Source organism: Mercenaria mercenaria, chromosome 17 (assembly GCF_021730395.1).
Source record: "Mercenaria mercenaria strain notata chromosome 17, MADL_Memer_1, whole genome shotgun sequence".
In the NCBI taxonomy this organism is placed as follows: Eukaryota; Metazoa; Mollusca; class Bivalvia; order Venerida; family Veneridae; genus Mercenaria; species Mercenaria mercenaria.
In genome coordinates, this window is record NC_069377.1 from 54,609,303 (window position 1) to 54,636,798 (window position 27,496).

Genomic DNA, 27,496 nt, shown 5'->3' on the forward strand with positions numbered 1-27,496 from the left:
ATTGCGGTAGAAAGTCTTCCCACTTCTCCCTAAAGTCTCCCCACTTCTCCCTAAAACAGCTTGAGGGAGAAGTGACTTCTCCCAAAAATTTGGACCTAGCTAGACCCCTGTATAAGAGCTGCAACTTTGAAACTTTTCACACTTGTTTATCATCATTAGATGACTTTTTAGGCCAAGAACCATAACTCTGATGTGCATTTTGTCAGAATTATGGCCCTTTTTGTACTTAGAAAATTTGAGTTTCTTGGTTAAATTTTTTGTTTAGGTCCGCCTTTTCTCAGAAACTATAAAAGCTACAGCTTTGAAACTTTGCACACTTGTTTATCATCGGCGTTGGCGTTGGCGTCGGTTTAAGTTTTTGATAAAGTCAAATATCTCTGTTATATCAAAGCTGTTGACTTGAAACTTGAAATAGTTATTTACTATCAAAGTCTACACCAGGAGAAACAATCCCCATAACTCTGATTTGAATTTTGGCAGAATTATGCCCCTTTTTAACTTAGAAATTTTGGTTAAAGTTTTTTATAAAGTCAAATATTTCTGTTTCTATCAAAGCTATTGACTTGAAACTTAAAATACTCATTTACCATCAAAGTATACACCAGGAGAAACAATCCCTATTACTCTGGTTTGAATTTTGACAGAATTATGCCCCTTTTTAACATAATTTTTGGTTAAAGTTTTTGATAAAGTCAAATATCTCTGTTACTATCAAAGCTTTTGACTTGAAACTTAAAGAACTTTTTTACCATTAAAGTCTACACCAGGAAAAACAATCCACATAACTCTGATTTGAATTTTGACAGAATTATGCCCCTTTTTAACTTAGAATTTTTTGTTAAGATTTTTGATAAAGTCAAATATCTCTGTTACTATTTAAGCTTTTGACTTGAAACTCAACATAGTTATTTTCTATCAAAGTCTACACCAGGAGAAACAATTCCCATAACTCTGATTTGAATTTTGACAGAGTTATGTCCCTTTTTAACTTGGAATTTTTTTACTGGCAAAGCTCTGATTCAGAGTCAAGCACTGAGAAAACTATAACACTTTTCTTACCTACTGTCCAGTATTTGCAGACGAGCGATGGCACCCATAGGTGGGGTTCTTGTTTTATAACTCGAGTTTTCAAAGAAAAAGTAGAGCTGTTGCACTCGCCTCGGTGTCGCCATCGCCAATGGTTCAAGTTTTTGAAAAAGTCAAATATCTCTATAACTATCAAAGCTATTGACTTGAAACTCAAAGTCTGCACCAGGAGAAACAATCCCCATAACTCTAATTTGAATTTTGACAGAGTGAATTTTGACAGAGTTATGCCCCTTTTTAACTTATAATTTTTTGGTTAAAGTTTTTTTTACAAAGTCAATTATCTCTGTTACTATCAAAGCTTTTGACTTGAAACTTTAAATAGTTAAATTTAGAGTCAAGCACTGAGAAAAGTTGAGTGTGCTGTCTTACAGACAGCTCTTGTTTCATAGTCAACTCAGTTATACATTGTTGTCATTTTTGCTGAGAAAAATTCCAGAAATCAGATTTTTAAATACTTTGGTTATGGTTTTGCAATTATTTTAAGAGACTTTAAACATTTCTCTAGCTATATTTGATAAAAGGATTTAACAAATGAGTCCTGTGTGTAAATATGTAAACACTGGAACGAGGCATCAGAGTAAAATTGTCTTTACATTCTGTAAATATTGTCTTCACATTCTGTAAATGTTTGCATCTTTTATTATGTAATCATTACTTGATGGGTATGGAGTATTTATATTTAAATATTATATTTTTGATTGGTTAAAAATTCTTGCAAATATTCTTAATTTTGCAGCAGGATCTTAAATAGATAATAAGTATATTTTATACATAGATTGTCTTATCACCATTAAACTGTATATACTTCTTGAATTAAATTAATATGTTCGAACAGTAGTTCTGCATTGAGATGATAAAAGGTTCAGAGTTAAAGCTATACTATTTGCCGTTTTAAAGTTATAGTCAAGGATTTGAAGCTGGAAGAAGACTGCTGGAGCCCCTTGAGTATATTACTGTTTTTGCATGAACAGGCATTTTGATTGAACCACCTACCTTCCACTAGGTTTGCTGATACCAGAATTCTGGCCGAAAGTGGTGAAAGCGGTCAGCATTCTGAACCACACAGCAACATCAGCCCTCTCAAGAGGTCTATTTATAATATGATTTATGTGCTCACAAAAACTTGCTCTACTTCTGTGAAAAAAGGAAGATAATAACCTCCTTCAAATGAATTGATGTATTGAAAATGCCAAGAGAACTGTGAATATGAAATTTTAATTATTATTTAGTAGGTTATTGTTTTAAAACATTTGTTGTTTAAAAACAGGGAAGAAAAAAAAAAAGTTCAATAAAGGCCGTAAGTATGCTTGTGCACATGTCAGGGTATTGCACTTTGCTTACTTAAATATATAAACTTCTTGCTGGAAACATTCTCTCATTAGCTGGTAATAACTCATCCTGTTGGAAATGGGAAGAATTGACTCTTTTTATCTCCCTTTCTTAGTTAAGATAAAATTGGATCTTAAGTTTGTGTAATGGATATGTTGTTTGCTGCTTAAACATAGAAGCTGTGCATCCAGATCATTAAGCCTACCCCTAATGAGGTTTTTTACCATATGAACAGCTCCTACATTCACCACCAATACCTGCTTGTAAGACAGTAATATTTTGGTTTTACTCCTAAAGGTAAAGTTGATGTAGTTGATAAATTTATTAATATACATATATGCTTTCTAACACAAGCTTAAAATATATATTTTGAAGGGTTTGTGTTTCCATGGTAATGCACTTCCCATTTTTAAGTAGCAGTATATGATAACAGTATTTTGATGGTTTCAGTATCAATTTTCTGTATAACCTAAATGAAAGATTAAGGTTGATATTTGATTAGAATACCAAACTTTTAGCATTTCAGTAGTGACTGTCAAACTTTGTTTCCTCGATAATTCATACACCACCCTCCACTTGAACTCATTTTAGGTCCCAACAAAATCCCTGTATAATAAATTTTGTGTGGTGGCTCAAAGTACAGGTAACTCAAACAAAATTTGCTGATCCTATCGAGTTCAAATGAACCAAGTTAGACTGTTCAGAAAGCCAAAAAATATTTATCATTATTCCAAACAGATACTGCGAGAAAAATATTTCAGTTGATAGTTAAAAATCCTCCGAATAAATACTTTCAAGGTACATGTAAAAGCTATTAATTTTGCTTAGTTACTGATTTGTATGGTCATGACTTCATTATTATGCTCCCCCTTTGAAGAAGGAGGGGTATATTGTTTTGCAGATGTCGGTTGGTCGGTATGTAGACCAATCCGTTTCTGGATGATAACTCAAGAACGCTTGGGCCTAGGATCATGGAAGTTGATAGGGAGATTGGTCATAACCAACAGATGACCCCTATTGAATTTGAGATCAGTAGGCCAAAGGTCAAGGTCACAGTGGCCCAGAACAGTTAAACAGTTTCCAGATGATAACTGAAGAACGCTTAAGCCTGCGATAATGAAAATTGACAGGAAGGTTGGTCATAACCAGCAGATGACCCCTATTGATTTTGAAATGTCGAGGTCACAGTGACATGGAACAGTTAAAGGGTTTCCAGATGATAACTCAAGAATGCTTTGGCCTAGGATCATGAAAGTTGACAGGATGTTTTGTTCTGACCAGCAGATGATCCCTATTGATTTTAAGGTCAGTAGGTCAAAGGTCAAGGTCACAGTGACCCTGAACAGGTAAACTGCTCAAGAACGCTTGGGCCTAGGATCATGAAAATTGATAGGGAGGTTGTTCATGACCAGTAGATGACCCTATTGATTTTGAGCTCAATAGGTCAAAGGTCAAGGTCACAGTGACCCAGTACAGTAAGGGTTTCCGGACAATAACTTGAGAACGCTTGGGACTGGGATAACGAAACTTGATAGGGAGGTTGATCATGATCAGCAGATGACCCCTAATGATTTTGAGGTCAGTAGGTCAAAGGTCAAGGTCACCGGACCCAGAACAGTTAAACGGTTTCCAGATAATAACTTGAACTCTTGGGCTTAGGATCATGAAACTTAATGGGAGGTTGATCATGACCAACAGATGACCTCTGTTTATTTTAAGGTCAATAGGTCAAAGGTCAAGGTCACATTTACCCAGAACAGTAGAACTTTTGAATACAATGACCAAATAATTTCTGTTCCTTGTGCAATTACTGAATGCATCAAGGGGGGCATTTCGTGTTCTATGAGCTCTTGTTTCTGAATAAAACCATTTAGCATCGGATGTGAGACAGACTAACGTAATTGTCCAGAAAAATGAATACAAACACATTTAGTTTGTCGTAAATGTTACTGTAAACTGTCACATTTAGCTTCCAGTTTAACATTGACATATTCAAATTTCATGGTATACTACTACCAAACTGACTTTATTGTGTTCAATGTATCACTGAAATACTGTTGAAAACAGCATCTCCTTGCAAAATTTATTTCAGAACATTTTAAAGTGTTCTTACTGATTAGCTTTTATTTAGTAAATATATAATGGCAGCATGTGTGACATTGATATTGTCACCCAAGGCAAAAGCTGAGTGGTGACATTCTGTTTTGAGGGTTGACAATATCAATGTCTCACACGCTGCCATATGATATTTATTTTATTATACTGAACAAAACTAAGTACATAGAAATGTTTAAAAAATTATTCTAATTCATTTAATTCAACAGTTTCATCTTTACAATATTGAATAGTGACGGCACTACTATATGTATACTATATGTGTACAAGGCAGGCAATCATTATATGATTTGCCTAAAAAATTGAAGGAGTTATTTGCCCTTATATGACATTCAGAATATCAGCGCGGTCACATGACCTGACAGTTACTTTTGCTTGGTCACGTGTCAAAATGATTGAAAATGTTTTTGATAGTCAAAATATCTCTTTCTCGGGTATTGGGATTTCATCATTGTAGAAAAAAGTGAGATATAATAAAAACTATTACCATACCTTATTATAGATAGAAACTGTAGACATACAAAATACTGTAACTAGAATCAGTAATCAGTTGCACCAAAATGGGTTATTAGCTTGCCTCATGCCTTGTAAATAATTGGAAGCATACAGTTATTACGTTTAGTTATGGAAGTTACGGGGTCAGAATAAAACTGGACACAGCATACAGAAAGAAAAAATGGTCTCCAAATTATTATGAATATGTGTAAGTTAATAAAAACAGCTGTGTCATTTTCTTTCTAATGATGAAATATAACGAAATGTTGACACCTGAAATAATTCCAAGTATTGGCTTGAAATCCATGCAAACATGTCATCAGAAATGTGATCTTTCCATAGACTACCATTGTGAGAACTTGCTTGAGGTCCAGATTCTTTTATTTGGTCTAGCAAAACGTCAAGCATATGGCCCAGTCCTTTTTAGCTCACCTGTCACAAAGTGACAAGGTGAGCTTTTGTGATCGTGCGGTGTCTGTCGTCAGTCCGTGCGTGCGTGCGTCCGTCAACTTTTGCTTGTGACCACTCTAGAGGTCACATTTTTCATGGGATCTTTATGAAAGTTGGTCAGAATGTTCACCTTGATGATATCTAGGTCAAGTTCGAAACTGGGTCACGTGCCTTCAAAAACTAGGTCAGTAGGTCTAAAAATAGAAAAACCTTGTGACCTCTCTAGAGGCCATAATTTTTTATGGATCTTCTTGAAAATTGGTCAGAATGTTCAACTTGATGATATCTAGGTCAAGTTCGAAACTGGGTCATGTGCGGTCAAAAACTAGGTCAGTAGGTCTAAAAATAGAAAAACCTTGTGACCTCTGTAGAGGCCATATATTTCACAAGATCTTCATGAATTTTGGTCAGAACTTTCACCTTGATGATATCTAGGTCAAGTTCGAAACTGGGTAACGTGCCGTCAAAAACTAGGTCAGTAGGTCAAATAATAGAAAAACCTTGTGACCTCTCTAAAGGCCATATTTTTCATTGGATCTGTATGAAAGTTGGTCTGAATGTTCATCTTGATGATATCTAGGTCAGATTCGAAACTGGGTCACGTGCGGTCAAAAACTAGGTCAGTAGGTCTAAAGATAGAAAAACCTTGTGACCACTCTAGAGGCCATATATTTCATGAAATCTTCATGAAAATTTGTCAGAATGTTCACCTTGATGATATCTCAGTTAAGTCAGAAAGTGGGTCACATGCCATCAAAAACTAGGTCAGTAGGTCAAATAATAGAAAAACCTGTGACCTCTATAGAGGCCATATTTTCCATGGGATTTGTATGAAAGTTGGTCTGAATGTTCATCTTGATGATATCTAAGTCAAGTTTGAAAGTGGGTCACGTGCCATCAAAAACTAGGTCAGTAGGTCAAATAATAGAAAAACCTTGTGACCTCTCTAAAGGCCATATTTTTCAATGGATCTTCATGAAAGTTGGTCTGAATGTTCATCTTGATGATATCTAGGTCAAGTTTGAATCAGGGTCATGTGCAGTCAAAAACTAGGTCAGTAGGTCTAAAAATAGAAAAACCTTGTGACCTCTCTAGAGGCCATACTTGTGAATGGATCTCCATAAAAATTGGTCAGAATGTTCATCTTGATGATATCTAGGTCAAGTTCGAAAGTGGGTCACGTGCCGTCAAAAAGTAGGTCAGTAGGCCAAATAATAAAAAAAAGTTGTGACCTCTCTAGAGGCCATATTTTTCATAGGATCTGTATGAAAGTTGGTCTGAATGTTTATCTTGATGATATCTAGGTCAAGATTGAAACTCGGTCAACTGCGATCAAAAACTAGGTCAGTAGGTCTTGAAATAGAAAAACCTTGTGACCTCTCTAGAGGCCATACCCTTGAATGGATCTTCATGAAAATTGGTCAGAATGTTCACCTTGATGATATCTAGGTCAAGTTTGAAACTGGGTCACGTGCCTTAAAAAACTAGGTCACTATGTCAAATAATAGAAAAACCTTGTGACCTCTCTAGAGACCATATTTTTAAATGGATCTTCATGAAAATGGTCAGAATTTTATCTTGATAATATCTAGGTCAAGTTCAAAACTGGGTCACATGAGCTCAAAAACTAGGTCACTATGTCAAATAATAGAAAAAACGACGTCATACTCAAAACTGGATCATGTGGGAAGAGGTGAGCGATTCAGGACCATCATGGTCCTCTTGTTTATGTCTCCCCCATGGAGAATATTGTTTTTGCCTTTGCTGTCTGTCCGTCCATCCACATTAAGCTTGTATGGCTGTCACAGCTCAACTGCTGGCTGGATTTCAACGAAACTTCACAGGAGTGATCAGTACCAAGCATGATGTTCCGCTTCGCTGCACAAAATGGCCACAAGAGCTAAAAATAGAAAAATCTTGTCCGGCTTTCACAGTTCAAACTGCTGGCCAGATTTCGACGAAACTTCACAGGAGTGATCAGTACCAAGCCTAGTTTTGCATATCACAGACAAGTTCCACTTTGCTGCACAAAATGGCCGCAAGAGCTAAAGATAGAAAAATCTTGTCTGGTTTTCACAGGTCAAACTGCTGGTTGGATTTCGACGAAACTATACAGGAGTGATCAGTACCAAGCCTTTTTTTTGCCGACACCTTCCGCTTCACTGCATAAAATGGTCACCATTGACTTTTGCCCTGCATACCAACAAACATGCCCCTCTTCCATCCTTAAAACTATACATAGGGAGGAGACATATGTTTTTGTGACAAAAGCACCTAGTTTTTCATTTACCTGTTTATTTTAAGTGTGGAAAAATCATGATTGAATCAAATTCTTAATAATTGAGGAAAAGTTGATCCAAACATGGAGAACTACCTTAAATGATGATTGACACTACTAAACCAAAGTAGGCATGTGTGATAAGGCAGTTACTGCCATTTAATAAGTGTTATATACCAAGCCGTTGAGATGTTTTGATTCGCTTTTGGCCCTTTAGAATTTTCAGCTTCAAACCTTTCAGAATACACTTCTAAATTTCTTACAGCCATAGTAACAGTGATCAGTTCCATGTCCTGTTCCAGAAATAATCATTTAATCTTTCGCCTGCTAAATTTCTAAAATGAACTTGTCCATCATTCAATTTTGGCAATACCATTTATTATTTGAAATTTACTGACTGAATAGCGAACAGTGTAAACCATGATCATCCTGCACAGATGTGCAGACTGATCTTGGTCTGCACTGTTCGCAAAGGCAGAATCACTTCCCGCCAACAGGCTGAAGGTTAAGATATAGAATTGAGTTTACAGATTGATTTACAGATTCTTTAACAGAAGCTTTTCATTAATGTTTTCTATATTTTCCAAATACCCATTAGAAATTAAAAACAGTAACTCGTCATAGATTTAAAATACCTACTTTTATATCAATATTTAATGTCCAAAATGGCTGTCTTTATAATACCTTGTTTTATATATAGATTTTTGTTGAATTAAAAAGCATTTGCAAGTATGTTGTTTTTTTTTTAAGTGAAAAGTTCCTAATATCATCCATTGAGTTGACATTAGAATGATGCCATTAAGTTAAAATTAAATAAAAAAATGTTGATGAAAAACCATGTAAGGGAAAAGCTGAATGAAATGGCCTTTTTTAAAGTGGAAGGGAGTCTGTTTAATTGTTTTCACAAAGACAACCTTTTCTGCTGCACTGTAAACACAGTCTCTCTAAAAACCATTTTGATGATGATAAATTTAATGATTACAGTTCTTCAGATTTTTCTTCAGATTTTAACCTTTAACCTGCATCCAGCAAGTTATTTTGCCTTTGCGACCAGTGCAGACCAAGATCAGCCTGCACATCCGTGCAGTCTGATCATGGTCTGCACTGTTCGCTATTCAGTCAGTAAATTTTCAGTGAACACCCCTTCAAATAATAAATGGTACTGCCCAAATTGAATGATGGACCAGTCCATTTTAGAAACTTAGCAGGGTAAAGGTTAAGGAACCTCCACACTCTCTAACAAACAGTATGTATAATATATCCACAAATAAGAGTAAAACTTTACTATGTTCTAGCACTAGTTCTTGTTACATTCCTGTATTTTACTAATGTCTTTTATGTAAACCTATTACTTCATTATTAATAAATGATAAATCTAGTTATCTTTACATATCAAAAGCTGAAAGGGAAACTGTCTTAACTCTGTCTCCGTTTAATATCAGTTACAACAGTTTTCCATCCAACCCTCAACCTACAGTTAATAGTCGGGAGATTTAGATTTCAAGACATGTATATACATTATTATCATCACTCAAGATAACAAATGAACTGAAAGATATATTCAAGTTACATGTACTTAAAAATCATTTAAGTGAAATTAAAGGGGCATGCCTCTAATTTTAACTTTTTCTCAATTAGATATCAGCATTTATTGTTCTCCTGTAATGAACTATAGTTTTATCTGTGAAATCCATATCACTCATACTGTGACTTGTACAGGTTTTTTTCATCAGTTAGAATGAAAGACAAAGAAAATTTTCACATTCTCTCTTTAAATATATTTTGATCATTTCAGTGTAAAGGACTCTGCAAGGTGGCACTTTTCCTCTCATCTCTATCTTGCCCATTAATAGTATTACTGAGAAAGCTTTCTTGAATGAGCCTTGAACTTAAAAACTAGGTTTTCTTCTTGCATTTTTTGAGCTCACCTGTCACGTAGTGACCGGGTGAGCTTTTGTGATCGCATTTTGTCCATCATCCGTCCATCCATTCACAGTTTCTTGTGAACACGATAGAGACCACATTTTGCAATCAATTTTAATCAAAGTTGCACAAAACTTGTATTGGCATTACATCTTGGTTCCTTTCGAAAACTGACCAGATCCCATCATGGGATCCACAGTTATGGCCCCTTAAAGTACCAAAATTGGCTATATTGACTTTTGAACACGATAGAGACCACATTTTGTAATGGATTTTAATCAAACTTGCACACAACTTGTATTTGCATAATATCTCGGTTCCTTTCAAAAACTGGCCAGATCCCATCATGGGTTCTAGAGTTATGGCCCCTTAAAGGGGCAAAATTCGCTATTTTTGCTTTTGCAGCAATATAGAGGTTTCATTTATGGTTTGATTTGATACAAAGTTGCAAAATATCTTTAGCAACAATATATCTTGGATTGCATGATGAATACGTCAGATCCAATAATAGGTTCCGGAGTTATGGCCCCTTATTGACCCCTGAAAGAGCCAAAATTTGTTAACTTTACCTTGTGAACACGATAGAAGTGACATTTTACATTCAATTTTAACCACATGTACACACAACTTAAGTCTCAATAAGATCTCGGTTCCTTTCGAAAAACTGGCTAGATTCCGTCATGGGTTCTAGAGTTACTGCCCCTATGGAGGTTTCATTTATGCTTTGATTTGATAAAACTTACACAGAATGCTTATCTTGATGATCTCTAGGTCAAGTTTGAAACTGGGTCATGTGGGGTCAAAAACTAGGTCACCAGGTCAGGTCAAAGGAAAAACTTGTTAACACCCTAGATGCCACATTTATGACCCTACCTTCATGAAACTTGGTCAAAATGGTTATCTTGATGATTCCTAGGCCAAGTTCGAATTTGGGTCATATGGGATCAAAAACTAGGTCACCCGCTCAAATCAAAAGTAAAGCTTGTTAATACTCTATGGGCCATATTAATGACTCTTTCTTCATGAAACTTGGTAAGCATGTTTATTTTGATGATTTCCATGCCAAGTTCGAAACTGGGCAATGCAGGGTCAAAAACTAGGTCACCACTCAAATCAAAGGAAAAGCTTGTTAACACTTTTAAGAGTCCACATTTGTGACCCTATCTTCATGAAACTTGGTCAGAATGTTTATCTTGACAATTTCTAGACCAAGTTTAACAGGTGAGTGATATAGGGTCATCATGACCCTCTTGCTTTTCTGATGGTAGCTAATTTTGGACACACTGCTTTGACTTTGTACATACATGTGCTAAATAATTTATTTTTCATAAAGATTTAAAAGGTTTCTATACTTCCGAAGTGTAATATGAAACTTATGTAATACATTTTGCCAAGTTTCATTTCCTTTTAAGTGTTTGCTTATTGCAAAGTTCAGATTTATGATAAACTTTTGAAAGAATGCATTTCATCTAGTGTTACTCATTCCCCCACCCCTGCTTCATGTGTGGAAGTTTTCAGTTACTTGCAGAGAACATATAACTACTAGTATGTAATCCAAAAATAATGACTGGGTTAAAAGACAACAGGTTACTGTTATATGATGAAAAAAAATGGCAGTTATCCCATATCAAACAGAACGTAAAACAAACAAAAGAACACACCTTTCATATTGCAAACATTTGTTTTGCAGGTGAGTATTGTAGAATGGGAGGTAAGGAGGGCAAACAAGTACTGATGTGTTCTTGGCGTAGGAAGGCAGACCCAGAAATAGAGATGGATCTCACTGTTCCAGCTGATAAACCAGCTCAAGATAACATAAAGGTTTGTTAACTTGTAGACTAATAGATACTGCTCATATGGTTGTGAGAGTTAACCCATAGATTGCCTTGCCACTCAGGATTAATGTTGATTCATTGGTCACGAGAATATAAACCTTGAGCTGAAAGGTAGAGCTATTGTAGTATGGAACAAACCTGAGCCCAAATATGTTGGTGACTATCTGACCTTGAACCAGCCAGGTGCGTAGCTAGGACCTTATTCATAGTATGCAGGTAGTCTTAAATAAGAGGCGTCGGGTAGACGATTTTACATTCTGATATTTTACGTTGTCTACTTAGAGGGGGATATCGACCAGTAAAAAAATATAACGATATTCAACTCTTGAGTAGGTGTACACTTATTTGGACTAAGTGCACAGGGTGGTGTAGAGCATACGGGGGTATCCTCCCCCCTGGATTTTTTTCAGTTAGAACGGCAAATGGTGCATTTTGGGGTATATTTGAAGTAAATACAATGAACTTAATCATTGTTCTTTTTTAAATAAATTTCATACAAAATGTATTACTTTCGTAGAACTACAAGTGCTGCAGGTCTGCATATAGACTGAAGAGACATTTTTATCATAGATAGATATTTTTCAGTACATACAATAGGATTGAGCCTATTTACACTCTACAGAGCAAATATCCTATCCCTTTTCTATGCAAATTGACCGATCAATTTAACAAAGTAAATGGTCTCATCTCTAAATACATCGATTGTTAAAAAACATAGACATTTGTCGTAACCTCAGAATAAATCAAGGGGCGATATTGAAAGTCTTTCTTTATTTATATTCACTTAGATTGCTTTCACCCTGACCTCTCGAATTAAGATGAGAATCAGTAGTATTCAGTAAGACATTCGGGTCTGTTAACACAAAAATGTATTTAATTCATGACTGTAAATGTTGAGTTGACTTTCATGATAAGTCTAAAATAACCCTCGTTGTTTTCAGTAGTTCAGAAATTTCTATGCAACGTTTATGGTTTGATCAGATTTCTACAGAAGTTCTTATGAAAACGATGTTAAAGACCAAACTAGTTTAAGTTTTCATAGACATCACTTGAATATTCTAAAATAGATTTGCAGAGTTACTGTGATGTCCTGTTGCATATATTGATGTTATTTCATTTCAATCTATTAATTTGTTCTAATTTAAGACGATAGTGAGTTACTATGAACAACCCGATTTTAATGTGCTCGTGCTAGCGTGAACACAAAACCAGATGGTGGACATTACAGCCCAGAGGCATGCCTTTGTATGGCGCAGAGTCCTGAAAAACCCTTGACACCGGCATACATACAAAGACAAAAGACGCATAAGACATTTAGACATTTTAACTATGAGTTTCGTATAACATCCTCCATTATATGATATAGTAACTGTAACCAAATAGATTCAATGCTTCAGATAAGCCAATTTAATTGTGCATGCTTGCCGGATTTTCATTACGCAGCTGCGTATAGGCAGCTATGCGCCTGCCAGCTGCTGAGAACAGCTGAATACTTTTTCTCTTGTCAAGTATAATGTCATTGAACAGTTCACAGAAATATTTTCTTTAACTCACATGAAGTCATTCATTGCGTAGGATGTGAAACTGAGATATCACGTGGAAGTGATGCCTTTGCTAAACTTTAAAGTAGTTTAAGAAGCTTAAGGAAGCTGGATGACTTAAGAAAGGCACTGCAGTCGAACTTGCCATAGTAGCCCCCTGTGTTAAGCAGCCAGTCAGCTAACTTCCAAATTAGACTTTTTCTTCTAATTTCAACTTGTTTAAAAGTTAAGCAACCACATACCTGAAGCAGTCAGATTATCTCGCTCCATTGGCTGGCTGCTGAAGATGGGTGTGACTATATATGTTATTGTACCCCCCGACAACAAAGTTGTAAGGGGGGGTATACTGGTTTCAGGTTGTCTGTCTGTCCGTCCGTCTGTCTGTCCGTAGACACAATCTTGTGCGCACCATCTCTCCTCATCCCCCTGACACAATTTAATGAAACTTCGCACAAGTGATCAGTAACAACAGTAGTTGTGCATGGGGCATGCTAGGTTCTTTCAGAAAAAAAAAACTTGCAGAGTTATGGGACTTTGTTTTTTGTTACTATACTATATACATAGACACAATCTTGTGCGCACCATCTCTCCTCATCCACTTGACACAATTTAATGAAACTTCACACAATTGATCAGTAACAACAGTAGTTGTGCATGGGGCATGTTAGGTTCTTTCAGAAAAAAAATTGCAGAGTTATGGGACTTTGTTTTTTGTTACTATACTATATACATTGACACAATCTTGTGCACACCATCTCTCCTCATCCACTTGACACAGTTTAATGAAACTTCACACAAGTGATCAGTAACAACAGTAGTTGTGCATGGGGCATGTTAGGTTCTTTCAGAAAAAAAAATTGCAGAGTTATGGGACTTTGTTTTTTGTTACTAAACTATATACATAGACACAATCTTGTGAGCACCATCTCTCCTCATCCCCTTGACACAATTTAATGAAACTTCACACAAGTGATCAGTATCAATCCTAGTTGTGCATGGTGCATATTACCTTCTTTTAGATAAATATTCTGCATAGTTATGGGACTTTGTTTTTTGTTACTAAACTGTATACATACAGTCTATATACATACAGTCAACATAATTATGCAATCTTGTGTGCGTCAAATTGCAATGTACTGTGTCAGTGCATGCGGGGTTGGGGGGGGGGGGGTACATTCATCACCTTTAGTGATAGCTCTAGTTTGGATTGCGTTTTCCCTTTTTAGTTTTACAAATGATTTATAATATGTTTTTCATTGTAGGAAGAGGAGAAGTCTGTGAAAACTGAACCTGAACCAGTCAGCTTGAGAGATTACACAAAACCTGTCAGGGGGCACAAATATACATTTGAGACTGTCAAAGTACCAAGGGTATGTTTACTTATATGTTGATTGTTTTAGTGTACTTAATTACACAAAATAAGCAATATTTAAGAAGTTGGTTTTTAAGTTGAATGAGTTTCGGGGAAGTTAGGGGCTTTGTTTTTTAGCTCACCTGAGCAATGCTCAGCTGAGTTATTGTGATTGCTCGATGTCCGGCATCCGGCGTCTGTCATCTGGCGTCTGTTGTCTGTCAACATTTAGCTTGTGTATGCGATAGAGGCTGTATTTTTCAACTGATCTTCGTGAAATTTTGTCAGAATGATTACCTTGATGAAATCTAGGCCAAGTTTGAAAATGGGACATCTGGGGTCAAAAACTAGGTCACTAGGTCAAATCAAAGAAAAACCTTGTGTATACGATAGAGGCTGTATTTTTCAACTGATCTTCATGAAATTTTGTCAGTGGTTACCTTGATAAAATCTAGGCCAATTTCAAAAATGGGTCATCTGGGGTCAAAAACTAGATCACTAGGTCAAATCAAAGAAAAACCTTGTGTATGCAATAAGGGCTGCATTTTACACAGGATGTTCATAAAATTTAGTCAGAATGATTGCCTTGTTGAAATCTAGTTCAAGTTAGAATATGGGTCATCTATGATCAGAAATTAGGTCACTAGGTCAAATCAAAGAAAAAGATTGTGTATGCGATAGAGACTGTATTTTTCAATTGATCTTCACATGAAATTTGGTCAGAATGATAGCCTTGATAAAATGAAGGTGAATTTGAATATGGGTCATCTGGGTTCAAAAACTAGGTCGCTAGGACAAATCAAAGAAAAACGTTTTATATGCAATAGAGGCTGTATTTTTCAATTGAGGTTCATGAGTTTGGTCAGAATGATTGCCTTGATCAAATCTAGGTCAAGTTCGAATATAGGTCATCTTGGTTCAAAAACTAGGTCACTAGGTCAAATTGAAGAAAATACTTGTTTACACTTAAAGGGAATTCCTATAGTTTTTTATGCGCATTTTTCTGCGCAGCCGACACTTTCTATGGAAAACTGAACTGAAGTCAACATTTGTTGAAACATGTTACAGACAATCTTAAATATGAGGAATTTTGAATGAAATAACATTTTTGATAAGTTATATCAGTAATCAAATGTTGATACTGGTTTATGTTGTATTGACAAGTATCATGCCTGACAGGTATCTTGCCATTTTTGTGGTTGTGTTTTCACATCGCATTTTAGTACAAAGACAGTGTGGTTCATATAATGTAAGATAAATGACTTAGTACTGATAAGACAATATCACTTTTCAGATTATTTAGTATTCAATTATAGAAAGAATTAAGATTTTTTAAACTTTTTTTTTAAACTTTTAGCAGACATACATGTAATCAATTTGGCCAGGTTCGCGCCATTTCCGTCCAAACAGGTGTTGTATTCTAGCGGTCTTAACATAAAATTTAGCCTGGTGACCCATACATTTTTAGCCATTTTTATGCTCACAATACAATTATCTATACACAAGAAGAAAAAGAAAAAAAATCTATGAAAGAGTTTTTTCAAAATTTAAAAAAAATATTCTTCACTATGGGTATTTTTCATTGAAAAAAGTTCACAAAAGTAAATATGAAACAATATTTTTTTTCATTTGTACCCATTATTGTAAGGATAGAGTATTACAAATATGACTATGATATCAAATAAGTATATAATAAAATCTGTAAAAAGAAAAAACCGTATTGTGCTGCCTAGATGTATATTTTGGTTGGTATTTATAAAAAAGCAGAAAATTATGAAAATGTTGAAAAATCGCTGGCAGTTTCAGCAACAGTGGGTGTGTTCAAAACAATTTTTCACAAAAACAAGCCTGGTGACCTATTGTTTTTATTTGTTCATTGTTTTCAGCACAAATTTTCCTATCATATATGTGAATTTAAAAAAATTCTATGAAAGGAAAAAAACTATAGGAATTCTCTTTAAGAGACCACATTTTTGGTCCAATCTGAATGAAAATTGGTCAGAATATTTGTTTCCATGAAATCACTAGGTCAAACACTTTTACACTGTTATGTTTTCTCAGGTGAGCGACCTAGGGCCATCTTGGCCCTCTTGTTTAAGTTTACTGACACAATAACTTGCAGTCATGATTTCAGTTAAAGATGTCAAATTAGTACCAGGACTAGTTCTGTATATGACGTGTTTTTGTTGAAAGACATTGGCAGTAAAAGGTCTTTGAAATATTTAGTTTTGTCTGCATTTAAAACATGTGGGCGCAAATTAAAATTAGACATATGAGCACATGTTTGACATTCCAGCTATATTTATTTACAAGTCAAGCCTGTCTGTAAAGAACATCTTGTGGAAATGAAAAATGTAATTTTTGTTACCAGAATAAATTAATTGTTCCATATACATGTACCAGGTAAAATTGTACTTAGGCCTTTATCAGAGGTGTTCTTTATAACAGTTTTGACTGTGTTTACAAATTGCATTACTTTACTTGATAATGTTAACATTCAAAATTGTTTTCAGTATCAAGGTGTAACCCCAGACTACCTGAATGAAGAATGGCCAAGCAAAGAGGAGTGTGATCTTCATGTTCAGAAAGTCCCAGATGCACGAAATCTTACATCCACCTACTTGCCACCAGAAAACAAGGGTTATGAGTGAGTATAGACACATTTTGCATCTGTTGCAGCCTGCCTGGTTAGCCTAATGGTAAGAACACAAGATTTTCAATCAGGGTGTCATAGGATCGGATCACAAGCAAGGTGTGTGTTCTCTGAAATTTACTTAAAGATTATATACTGAAACCAAAATGCATGATTACTGGTATATTTACATTGCTTCTGCATTTACAATGATACCTATATGGCCCATATATTAACAGTTTGAAATGAACTCACTTAGCTTTGATGTCACAAAAAGGCAGAACATCCCAGTGAATACAAAGCTTGATTGGCTGTGATTGTTTACATATGTCGTGTCATCATACGATGTTACCCGGGGAAAGCATGCATTGTGTTTGGCTCTGTTCCTGTATGGAATTCAAAAGCTTTGTGTTAGGCTAATTTGACAGTTGACCTCTGGGTTAAAATTCAAAAGCTTTGTGTTAGGCTAATTGGACAGTTGACCTCTGGGTTAAAATTCAAAAGCTTTGTGTTAGGCTAATTGGACAGTTGACCTCTGGGTTAAAATTCAAAAGCTTTGTGTAAGGCTAATTGGACAGTTGACCTCTGGGTTAAAATTCAAAAGCTTTGTGTTAGGCTAATTGGGCAGTTGACCTCTGGGTTAAAATTCAAAAGCTTTGTGTTAGGCTAATTGGACAACTGACCTCTGGGTTAAAATTCAAAAGCTTTGTGTTAGGCTAATTGGACAGTTGACCTCTGGGTTAAAATTCAAAAGCTTTGTGTTAGGCTAATTGGACAGTTGACCTCTGGGTTAAAATTAAAAAGCTTTAAGTTAGGCTAATTGGACAGTTGACCTCTGGGTTAAAATTCAAAAGCTTTGTGTTAGGCTAATTGGACAGTTGACCTCTGGGTTAAAATTCAAAAGCTTTGTGTTAGGCTAATTGGACAGTTGACCTCTGGGTTAAAATTCAATAGCTTTGTGTTAGGCTAATTGGACAGTTGACCTCTGGGTTAAAATTCAAAAGCTTTGTGTTAGGCTAATTGGACAGTTGACCTCTGGATTAAAATTCAAAAGCTTTGTGTTAGGCTAATTGGACAACTGACCTCTGGGTTAAAATTCAAAAGCTTTCTGTTAGGCTAATTGGACAGTTGACCTCTGGGTTAAAATTCAATAGCTTTGTTTTAGGCTAATTTGACAGTTGACCTCTGGGTTAAAATTCAAAAGCTTTGTGTTAGGCTAATTGGACAGTTGACCTCTGGGTTAAAATTCAATAGCTTTGTGTTAGGCTAATTGGACAGTTGACCTCTGGGTTAAAATTAAAAAGCTTTGTGTTAGGCTAATTGGACAGTTGACCTCTGGGTTAAAATTCAATAGCTTTGTGTTAGGCTAATTGGACAGTTGACCTCTGGGTTAAAATTCAAAAGCTTTCTGTTAGGCTAATTTGAGAACTGACCTCCGGATTAGAATTCCAAAGCTTTCTGTTAGGCTGATTTGATAACTGACCTCCGGATTAGAATTCAAAAGCTTTCTGTTAGGCTAATTTGATAACTGACCTCCAGATTAGAATTCCAAAGCTTTCTGTTAGGCTGATTTGATAACTGACCTCCGGATTAGAATTCCAAAGCTTTCTGTTAGGCTGATTTGATAACTGACCTCCGGATTAGAATTCAAAAGCTTTCTGTTAGGCTAATTTGATAACTGACCTCCGGATTAGAATTCCAAAGCTTTCTGTTTGGCTGATTTGATAACTGACCTCTGGATTAGAATTCCAAGCTTTCTGTTAGGCTGATTTGATAACTGACCTCTGGATTAGAATTCAAAAGCTTTCTGTTGGGCTAACTTGACAACTGACCTCTTGAATAGAATTCAAAAGCTTTCTGTTAGGCTAATTTGACAAATGACCACTGGATTGGAATTCAAAAGCTTTCTGTTAGGCTAATTTGGTAACTGACCTCCAGATTAGAATTCAAAAGCTTTCTGTTAGGCTAATTTGATAACTGACCTCCAGATTAGAATTCAAAAGCTTTCTGTTAGGCTAATTTGATAACTGACCTCCAGATTAGAATTCAAAAGCTTTCTGTTAGGCTAATTTGATAACTGACCTCCAGATTAGAATTCAAAAGCTTTCTTCAAAGCTTATTGAACATTTTGACTTCTTCATGAGAAGTCTGTTTCTGTTGTCAGTGTTACTTTCTAACCTTACTGGTATACAGCATCTGATCTGAATAGTTGAACTCTTGTCACATATTTACATCTGTTTACACCAGTAGATATGCTGTAGTACAGTAGTGAGCAGAATAAATGATACTTTTATGATATTGTTTGTAATTTCAAGCCACAACAATTTGAATTACAGAGTGAAACCCTTGCTGAATGAGTTTTTAGGGTTGAAGGAAGGTGATGAACACCCATTACCATGGTTTCCACCAGTCTGTGTCACGTTGCTAGACATCCCAGAGGACAACCCAAGGTCACATGATGATATTTACTCTGTATCTCTTGAAATGAGGAAGACCATTCCACTAGGACTGAAAGACCATTATCATACAGAGGTAGGTGGCAACAATTTTGTCTAAGATTGCAAATATGTCCTTTATATTCTGTTGATTAATATTTATTTCCTAATTCACCTTCTTAAGTTTTGCAAATTTTTAAAATGCAGTCAGATGAAAGTCCTAACAAGTATCATAGGAAATGGCCAAAAAAGTCAAATATCATGTATGAAATGTCCTAGCATGTATCACAGGAAATGTCCAAAAAAGTCAAATATCATGTGTGAAATGCCCTAGCGTGTATCATAGGAAATGTTCAGAAATGTCAAATATCATGTATGAAATGTCCTAGTGTGTATCACAGGAAATGTCCAAAAAAGTCAAATATCATGTATGAAATGCCATAGCGTGTATCACAGGAAATGTCCAAAAAAGTCAAATATCATGTATGAAATGTCCTAGCGTGTATCACAGGAAATGTCCAAAAAAGTCAAATATCATGTATGAAATGTCCTAGCGTGTATCACAGGAAATGTCCAAAAAAGTCAAATATCATATATGAAATGTCCTAGCGTGTATCACAGGAAATGTTCAAAAATGTCAAATATCATGTATGAAATGTCCTAGCGTGTATCACAGGAAATGTTCAAAAAAGTCAAATTTCATATATAAAATTGCATGTATCATAGGAAATGTCCTGAAAAGTTACATCATATATGAAATGTCCTAAGATGATTCATAAAAAATGTCCTAAAAAGTCGCACATCAGATAGGAAAATGGCCAAAAATATTTTAGAGGAAATTTATATTCTTGGTTAAATATTTAGTATGAAGAAATCTGTTGAAAAAGTTGTATGTACTTTATCATGATGATCTTGATAATACACAGGTGTGTTTTATCTTGTAATTATTGTAGATTGAGAAACTTCTCAGGTGTTAACTTAATAATCATATACAGAATCTAAATAGATTTAAAGCATTCTTCAGCATTGATGGTTAACATAAACATGGATAATTTACAACTGGACATTTAAACTCCACATTTGTGTACTATTTAATGATTATAATTTATATATTTCAGCTGCTACTGAGCTATGTAAATGATGGTAAAGTCACTATTGAGGAACTGGGACAAAGAATCCTGTCAGGCCTAAAAAAGGTGTGTGTCAATAGAAGCAATCATTCCTAATTCTATATATCAGTGAATCCTAAATCTAAATATTGCCTGTTATTAGCCCCCTACCGGTGGAACACTGAAGGGAACTATAGGAATGTCCCCCATCTGTCCAAGCACGAATCTGGATCCTGCAATTAAAGTATTCAAGCTAGATTCATAAAACTTGGTATGTGAATAGAGGGCAATATATAGATTATGCATGTACATGACTTATACTTAAAGGTCATAGTTCAAGATCAGTTTTGAAGGTCAAGTAAAATCTGTTTCTGCTCCATAACTTCTGTATGCATTGATAAACTTAGTATGACACACAGTTGTTCCCCATGATGAGGCAATGTGTCAACACGATTATGCTTGTTGGTTAAAGGTCAAGGCCACTGTTAAGATCAAATAAAATTTTTTATCTACTACGTAACTGTTAATTCCATTGAAGGATTTTTTATGCCCCCGGCATCTATTAATGCGGGAGACATATAGTGATTGTCCTGTCCGTCTGTTCGTCCATCCGTACAAGGTTAACCAAATGGGACCGTTTCGTGTAGCATCAATACCCCTAACTAGAATGACTTGATACTAATGCAGATGTAACCTGTGACCATTCCTCATTTTCAGACATCACCTGACCTCAGTTTGACCTTGACCTTGAACTTTACCTCGTTTTGGACTTAGGTTGCTTTGTATCGACAAAGATGCCACTGGGGACATCAAGCGTTTATTGAATGCAGCTCCTTGATTATTACTGCACAGAAATGTTCCCCATGATTAGACTACCGTGAAATTATTTAAATTTATGGGCATAATATTTCTTGGTTTGCAGAACAAAAGCAATTTCTTGGGCTCGTAAATTCGTGGATTTCAGTTTCCATGTCCAAAAAAAAAAATGGGGTCATAAATTCATGGATTTCAATTCTTTTTAAAAAAAATACTGTATAATATTCGGCAACTGTGCTGCTAAATTGTTGACATGTGGAAGAAAATGTGATTTCCATCTGATGAAACAACTAAAGATGCATTCCTATGGTAATTACCCTACCCATCTTCCCAATTAACAGGTGTTAAGTGTCATTTATTATGTCTCCCACCACACAGTGGTGTGGGAGACATATTGATTTACTCCAGTCTGTGTGTCTGTCATTCTGTGTCTGTGTGTGTGTCTGTCTGTCACAAAGCTTGTCCACACTCTAAGTCGAACATTTCTCATCCAATCTTCACAAAACTTTAACAAAATGTGCTTGCCGATAACTCCTGGGCCAAATTTGATAACTAGCCGAACCGGCCCAGGCACTTCAGAATTATGGCCCTTGATGAAAAATTACGAAACCATTCATGTAAGCCCATCGAGACTCACATGACCAAAAATTACGGAACCATTCATACAAGTCCATTGATAGTCACATGACCAAAAATTACTGAACCATTCATACAAGTCAGTATCTTTTTGGTATGCACCCCTTTTAACAGTTAATGGTACTGTCCAGATTAGAAGATGGACAAGTTCATTATAGAAATTTAGCAGGGTAAGGGTTAAAGGTTTGATCAGTAATTGACTAGTTGTTATATATTTACAGAGAGATGGACCAAAATGGATATTTTACAATTTGGCCGGCCTGTATTGGAGGATAATTGGGAACAACTACCATGCTATAGAGTGTTTCAGACGATCTGTATATACAGCACCATTTGATGTGTTAGACGTCCCAGATATCAACCTTGCAAACATTCTGTACAGATGGGCACAGTATGACGATGCTCTGGAACTTTCAAAATATTCCTTGAGACTCAGTCAGTATGAGGTAATTGTTTTTTGTTTTTAATTTGTTAGATTATTTTGGTTGAAACAGAAATTTGTGACATTCAAATTTTAAAGATAAAATAAAAGAGAATTATATTTGTGATTTTTGGATTTAGTTTGAGTTCAGTTGACGGAAGGGTGAAAGCCATATAAATTCAGTCCGCCTTGAATATAGATGCTTTCACAGTAGGAGAATTACTGTTTAGTTTATGATTTTAGGCCAGTACTATTCACTTACTTTTTGTATATACTGCATTTTTAGCTCACTTGACACGTAATGACAAGGTGAGCTTTTGTGATCGCCCTTCATACATTGTCCATCCACAATTTCTTGTGAACATGATAGAGACCACATTTTGCAACCAATTTTAATCAAACTTGCATACAACTTGTATTGGCATAATATCTCAATTCCTTTCGAAAACTGGCCAGATCCAATCATGGGTTCCAGTAGGGCTGTCATCGATAGAAACGATATCGATGTATCAACGATATTTTTTTGTCGATTGATTATCGATTCCCATTTTCAAAAATCGATATTTTACAGAGAGAACAAAACTATCCAGATAAACACTCAGACCCTCAAAAAACAATTAAGTTAACAAAGTTGTAAATTTAGATAAATGTAAATGAGAAGTGAAGGCAAAATAAAAATGAAAGATTTTATTAATTTTTATTTCTTTCTTTTATTTCATAGATAGATCTACAAATACCACACAATCAAACAGTAATACGAAAAGTAGGCAATAAAACTAAAAATATCATTTACAGGAAGGTATATAGTATGCATATGAACAAACAGGTTGTTAATTTAACTTAATAATCGATATATCGATGTATCGTCGATATTTGTCTTCTGATATATCGGTGTCGTCGATATGCCTAAGACCCAATCAATGACAGCCCTAGGTTCCAGAGTTATCAGGGTTTGAATTTAAGCTCGCATACTCGCGAAATGCGAGTGCAAATTTCAAACTGCAAGGTGAGATTTCAGACACCAGCATTTTTTTGCGAGTGAAAATTTTTGGCCGAATAATGTGCATTTCTAACGGTCGTTTTGATCTTACACTGTTCTTTCTTTCGGAGCACTCTTTCATCTTTCTTCGTAAAAGGACATTTACACTCGATACATGTCTCGTGCGCATGTCTTTTCAACTGCTGACAAGTACCTGCGCCAATTTTGATGACGTTTACCGCATCCGGTGGGTTTTTAGCTCACCTGAGCAATGCTCAGGTGAGTTTTTCTGATGGCTCGATGTCCGGCGTCCGGCGTCTGTCTGTCGTCTGTCGTCCGTCAACATTTAGCTTGTGTATGCGATAGAGGCTGTATTTTTCACCTGATCTTCATGAAACTTGGTCAGAATGATTACCTTTATGAAATCTAGGCCAAGTTCGAAAATGGAATATCTCGGGTCAAAAACTAGGTCACTAGGTCAAATCAAAGAAAAACCTTGTGTATGCGATAGAGGCTGTATTTTTCAATTAATCTTCATGAATATTGGTCAGAATGATTGTATTGATGAAATCTAGGCCGAGTTCGAAAATGGGTCATCTCGGGTCAAAAACTAGGTCACTAGGTCAAATCAAAGAAAAACCTTGTGTATGCGATAGAGGCTGTATTTTTCAATTGATCTTCATGAATATTGGTCAGAATGATTGCCTTGATGAAATCTAGGCCGAGTTTGAAAATGGGTCATCTCGGGTCAAAAACTAGGTCACTAGGTCAAATCAAAGAAAAACCTTGTGTATGCGATAGAGGCTGTATTTTTCAATTATTCTTCATGAATATTGGTCAGAATGATAACCTTGATGAAATCTAGGCCGAGTTTGAAAATGGGTCATCTCGGGTCAAAAACTAGGTCACTAGGTCAAATCAAAGAAAAACCTTGTGTATGCGATAGAGGCTGTATTTTTCAATTGATCTTCATGAATATTGGTCAGAATGATTGCATTGATGAAATCTAGGCCGAGTTCGAAAATGGGTCATCTCGGGTCAAAAACTAGGTCACTAGGTCAAATCAAAGAAAAACCTTGTGTATGCGATAGAGGAGGTATTTTCCAATTGATCTTCATGAATTTTGGTCAGAATGATAACCTTGATGAAATCTAGGCCAAGTTCGAAAATGGGTCATCTTGGTTCAAAAACTAGGTCTCTAGGTCAAATCAAGGAAAAACCTTGTGTATGCGATAGAGGCTGTATTTTTCAATTGATCTTCATGAATATTGGTCAGAATGATTGCATTGATGAAATCTAGGCCAAGTTCGAAAATGGGTCATCTCGGGTCAAAAACTAGGTCTCTAGGTCAAATCAAAGAAAAACCTTGTGTATGCGATAGAGGCGGTATTTTCCAATTGATCGTCATGAATTTTGGTCAGAATGATAACCTTGATGAAACTAGGCCGAGTTCGAAAATGGGTCATCTGGGTTCAAAAACTAGGTCACTAGGTCAAATCAAGGAAAAACCTTGTGTATGCGATAGAGGCTGTATTTTTCAACTGATCTTCATGAAATTTAGCCAGAATGATTACCTTGATAAAATTTAGGCCGAGTTCGAAAATGGGTCATCTGGGGTCAAAAACTAGGTCACTAGGTCAAATCGAAGAAAAACATTGTGTATGCAATAGAGGATGTAGTTTTCAATTGATCTTCATGAAATTTGGTCAGAATGATTGCCTTGATGAAATCTAGGTCGAGTTTGAATATGGGTTATCTGAGATCAAAAACTAGGTCACTAGGTCAAATTAAAGAAAAATCTTGTGTATGCGATAGAGACTGTTCTTTACAATTGATTTTATGAAATTTGGTCAGGATGATTGCCTTAATGAAATCTAGGTCGAATTTGAATATGGGTCATCTGAGGTCAAAAACTAGGTCACTTGGTCAAATCAAAGAAAAAACTTGTGTATGTGATAGAGGCTGTATTTTTCAATTGATCTTCATGAATTTTGGTCAGAATGATTGCCTTGATAAAATCTAGGTCGAGTTTGAACATGGGTCATCTAGGATCAAAAACTAGGTCATATCTAAGAAAATGCTTGTTTTATCGCAAGAGACCAATTTTTTGGTCCAATCTTAATGAAAATTGGTCAGAATATTTGTTTCCATGAAATCACTGGGTCAAACATGTTTTACACTGTTATGGTGTGTTTCTTAGGTGAGCGACCTAGGGCCATCTTGGCCCTCTTGTTTGGTAATCTATTAATAAGTTACTATTTATATAGTGCAAATACGATTGGCTGGACTTGTCACGTGGATGTTTGTGTTAATGTTCTAATAAAGTAACATGTCGTGGAAAATGCAAGTTGTTTTTCATTTAGCAAGTTAAAAAAATACCACTTGCGAAAAAATGAAAATCAGGCTAAATTTGAACCCTGGTTATGGCCCCTTAAAGGGCCAAAATTTGCTATGTTGGCTTCTGCAGCCATATAGAGACATCATTTATGGTTTGATTTGATACAGACTTGCAAAATATCTTTAACAACAATAGATCTTAGATTCTTGATCCAATCTTAGGTCCCAAGTTTTACATAGACTTACATAGGAAAAAAAGTTTAAAAATCTTCTTATCTGAAACCACAACACTTAGACCTTTGATATTTGGTTTGTAGCATTGTCTTATGGTCCTCAACCAAAATCGTTCAAATTGTACCCCTTGGGTGAAAAGAGGCCCTGCCCTGGGGGTCCCAAGTTTTATATAGACTTATATAGGAAAAAGCTAAAAAAAATCTTCATGTCTGAAACCATACGACCTAGGCTTTTGATATTTGGTATGATGCATTGTCTAGTAGTCCTCTACCAAAACTGTTCAAATTATGCCCCTGGGGTTAAAAGAGGCCCCGCCCTGGAGTCACTTAGTTATTAGGTGAGTTATATAGGAAAAATACTTAAAAAATCATCTGATCCTATTTCAAAGACTGTTGAATTATAATTACTTGATGACCCCAAGTAATATGATGTCACTTGACTGTGACCTTGACCTGTTTACCTACTTTTTTGTTTTTTAAGATACAGCCTTGAAATTTTGATGACATAACAGTTTGCACACAAATGGTAAAACTGAATTTCATTGACCATGAATGTGACCTACTGACTTTCTTAATATTTTATCATCAGTTTGACATTTGAAACATGTAGCTCATATTTCTCAGGTGAATGATCCAGGGTCATCATGACCCTCTTGTTATGTTTCCAAGGCCAAGTTTAACAGGTGAATGATATAGGGTCATCATGACCCTTTTGTTATTTAACTGACTGAAATTTGGTTTTTTATTTCTTATTTCAGCCTGCAGCACAATTCCTCATAGGCAACATAGAATGGGCTAAAAAGAATTATACAGGAGCAATATGGAGATACCAGCTTGCACTTGAAGCTGAACCAAACTATGTTGAAGTTGTGAACACGCTGCGTGATCTGAAATGTTACCTACGGTATCATCAGGCTGCCCAGTCAGCTGTGCCAGTTGAGGTACTGTCAAACTGTCCCGCACTAATGGGACAGGATATGAGCCAATCAGAAAGTAGGGTAATCTGTAGACATGTGAGTAAAGAAAAGGGAACCAGCTTCTGATGCTATAAATAGATTCTTAACAGCTTCTACTGGCTCTGGTCCTAAATGATATTATCCTTTTTATTGTAGATTGGGAAATCTAATGGTTTTATTTTAGCTAACAATTGAAAACAGCAACTTGCACATTTAGATTTTGTTCCAAGGTTGTAAAGCTGAGGAGACCAGTCTAAGAATGCTATCTTGTGATTGGTCGATTCCATAATTTTACTCCGAATCGGCCAATCAAGTTCAGAAGATTTGAGACTGGTTTCAAAACAGTTTTATTTATGACCTTGGTCCCAGTAGTTAGTATTGAACAGCATAATGTACAATAAAATCATATAATGGAAGCATGAATTCTGGTCAGTTGGAAAATTGCTGTTGTTTGTAAAAAATTAGGGAAAAAAAGTACCAATCTACGATATTCTATAATTGTTACTGTTCTATTCAGTTAAAAGTATTGCATTAAC

At 35.7% G+C, this 27,496-nt stretch overlaps 1 protein-coding gene across 11 annotated transcripts in view; it reads left to right on the forward strand.

The window, feature by feature from the left end:
* LOC123536817 (tetratricopeptide repeat protein 17-like) overlaps positions 1-27,496 on the forward strand; it is a 120,637-nt gene that overhangs the window by 48,689 nt on the left and 44,452 nt on the right. For 7 of the 11 annotated variants that reach the window (XM_053528201.1, XM_053528202.1, XM_053528203.1 and 4 more), the window contains exons 9-16: positions 2,357-2,386; positions 11,370-11,500; positions 14,318-14,425; positions 16,920-17,053; positions 19,375-19,570; positions 20,592-20,669; positions 22,256-22,480; positions 26,763-27,017. In XM_053528201.1, the coding sequence (XP_053384176.1) occupies positions 2,357-2,386; positions 11,370-11,500; positions 14,318-14,425; positions 16,920-17,053; positions 19,375-19,570; positions 20,592-20,669; positions 22,256-22,480; positions 26,763-27,017 (1,157 nt within the window). The remainder of the gene's footprint in view (positions 1-2,356; positions 2,387-11,369; positions 11,501-14,317; positions 14,426-16,919; positions 17,054-19,374; positions 19,571-20,591; positions 20,670-22,255; positions 22,481-26,762; positions 27,018-27,496) is intronic. The other 4 variants (XM_053528207.1, XM_053528210.1, XM_053528211.1 and 1 more) reach the window with 2 other exon arrangements.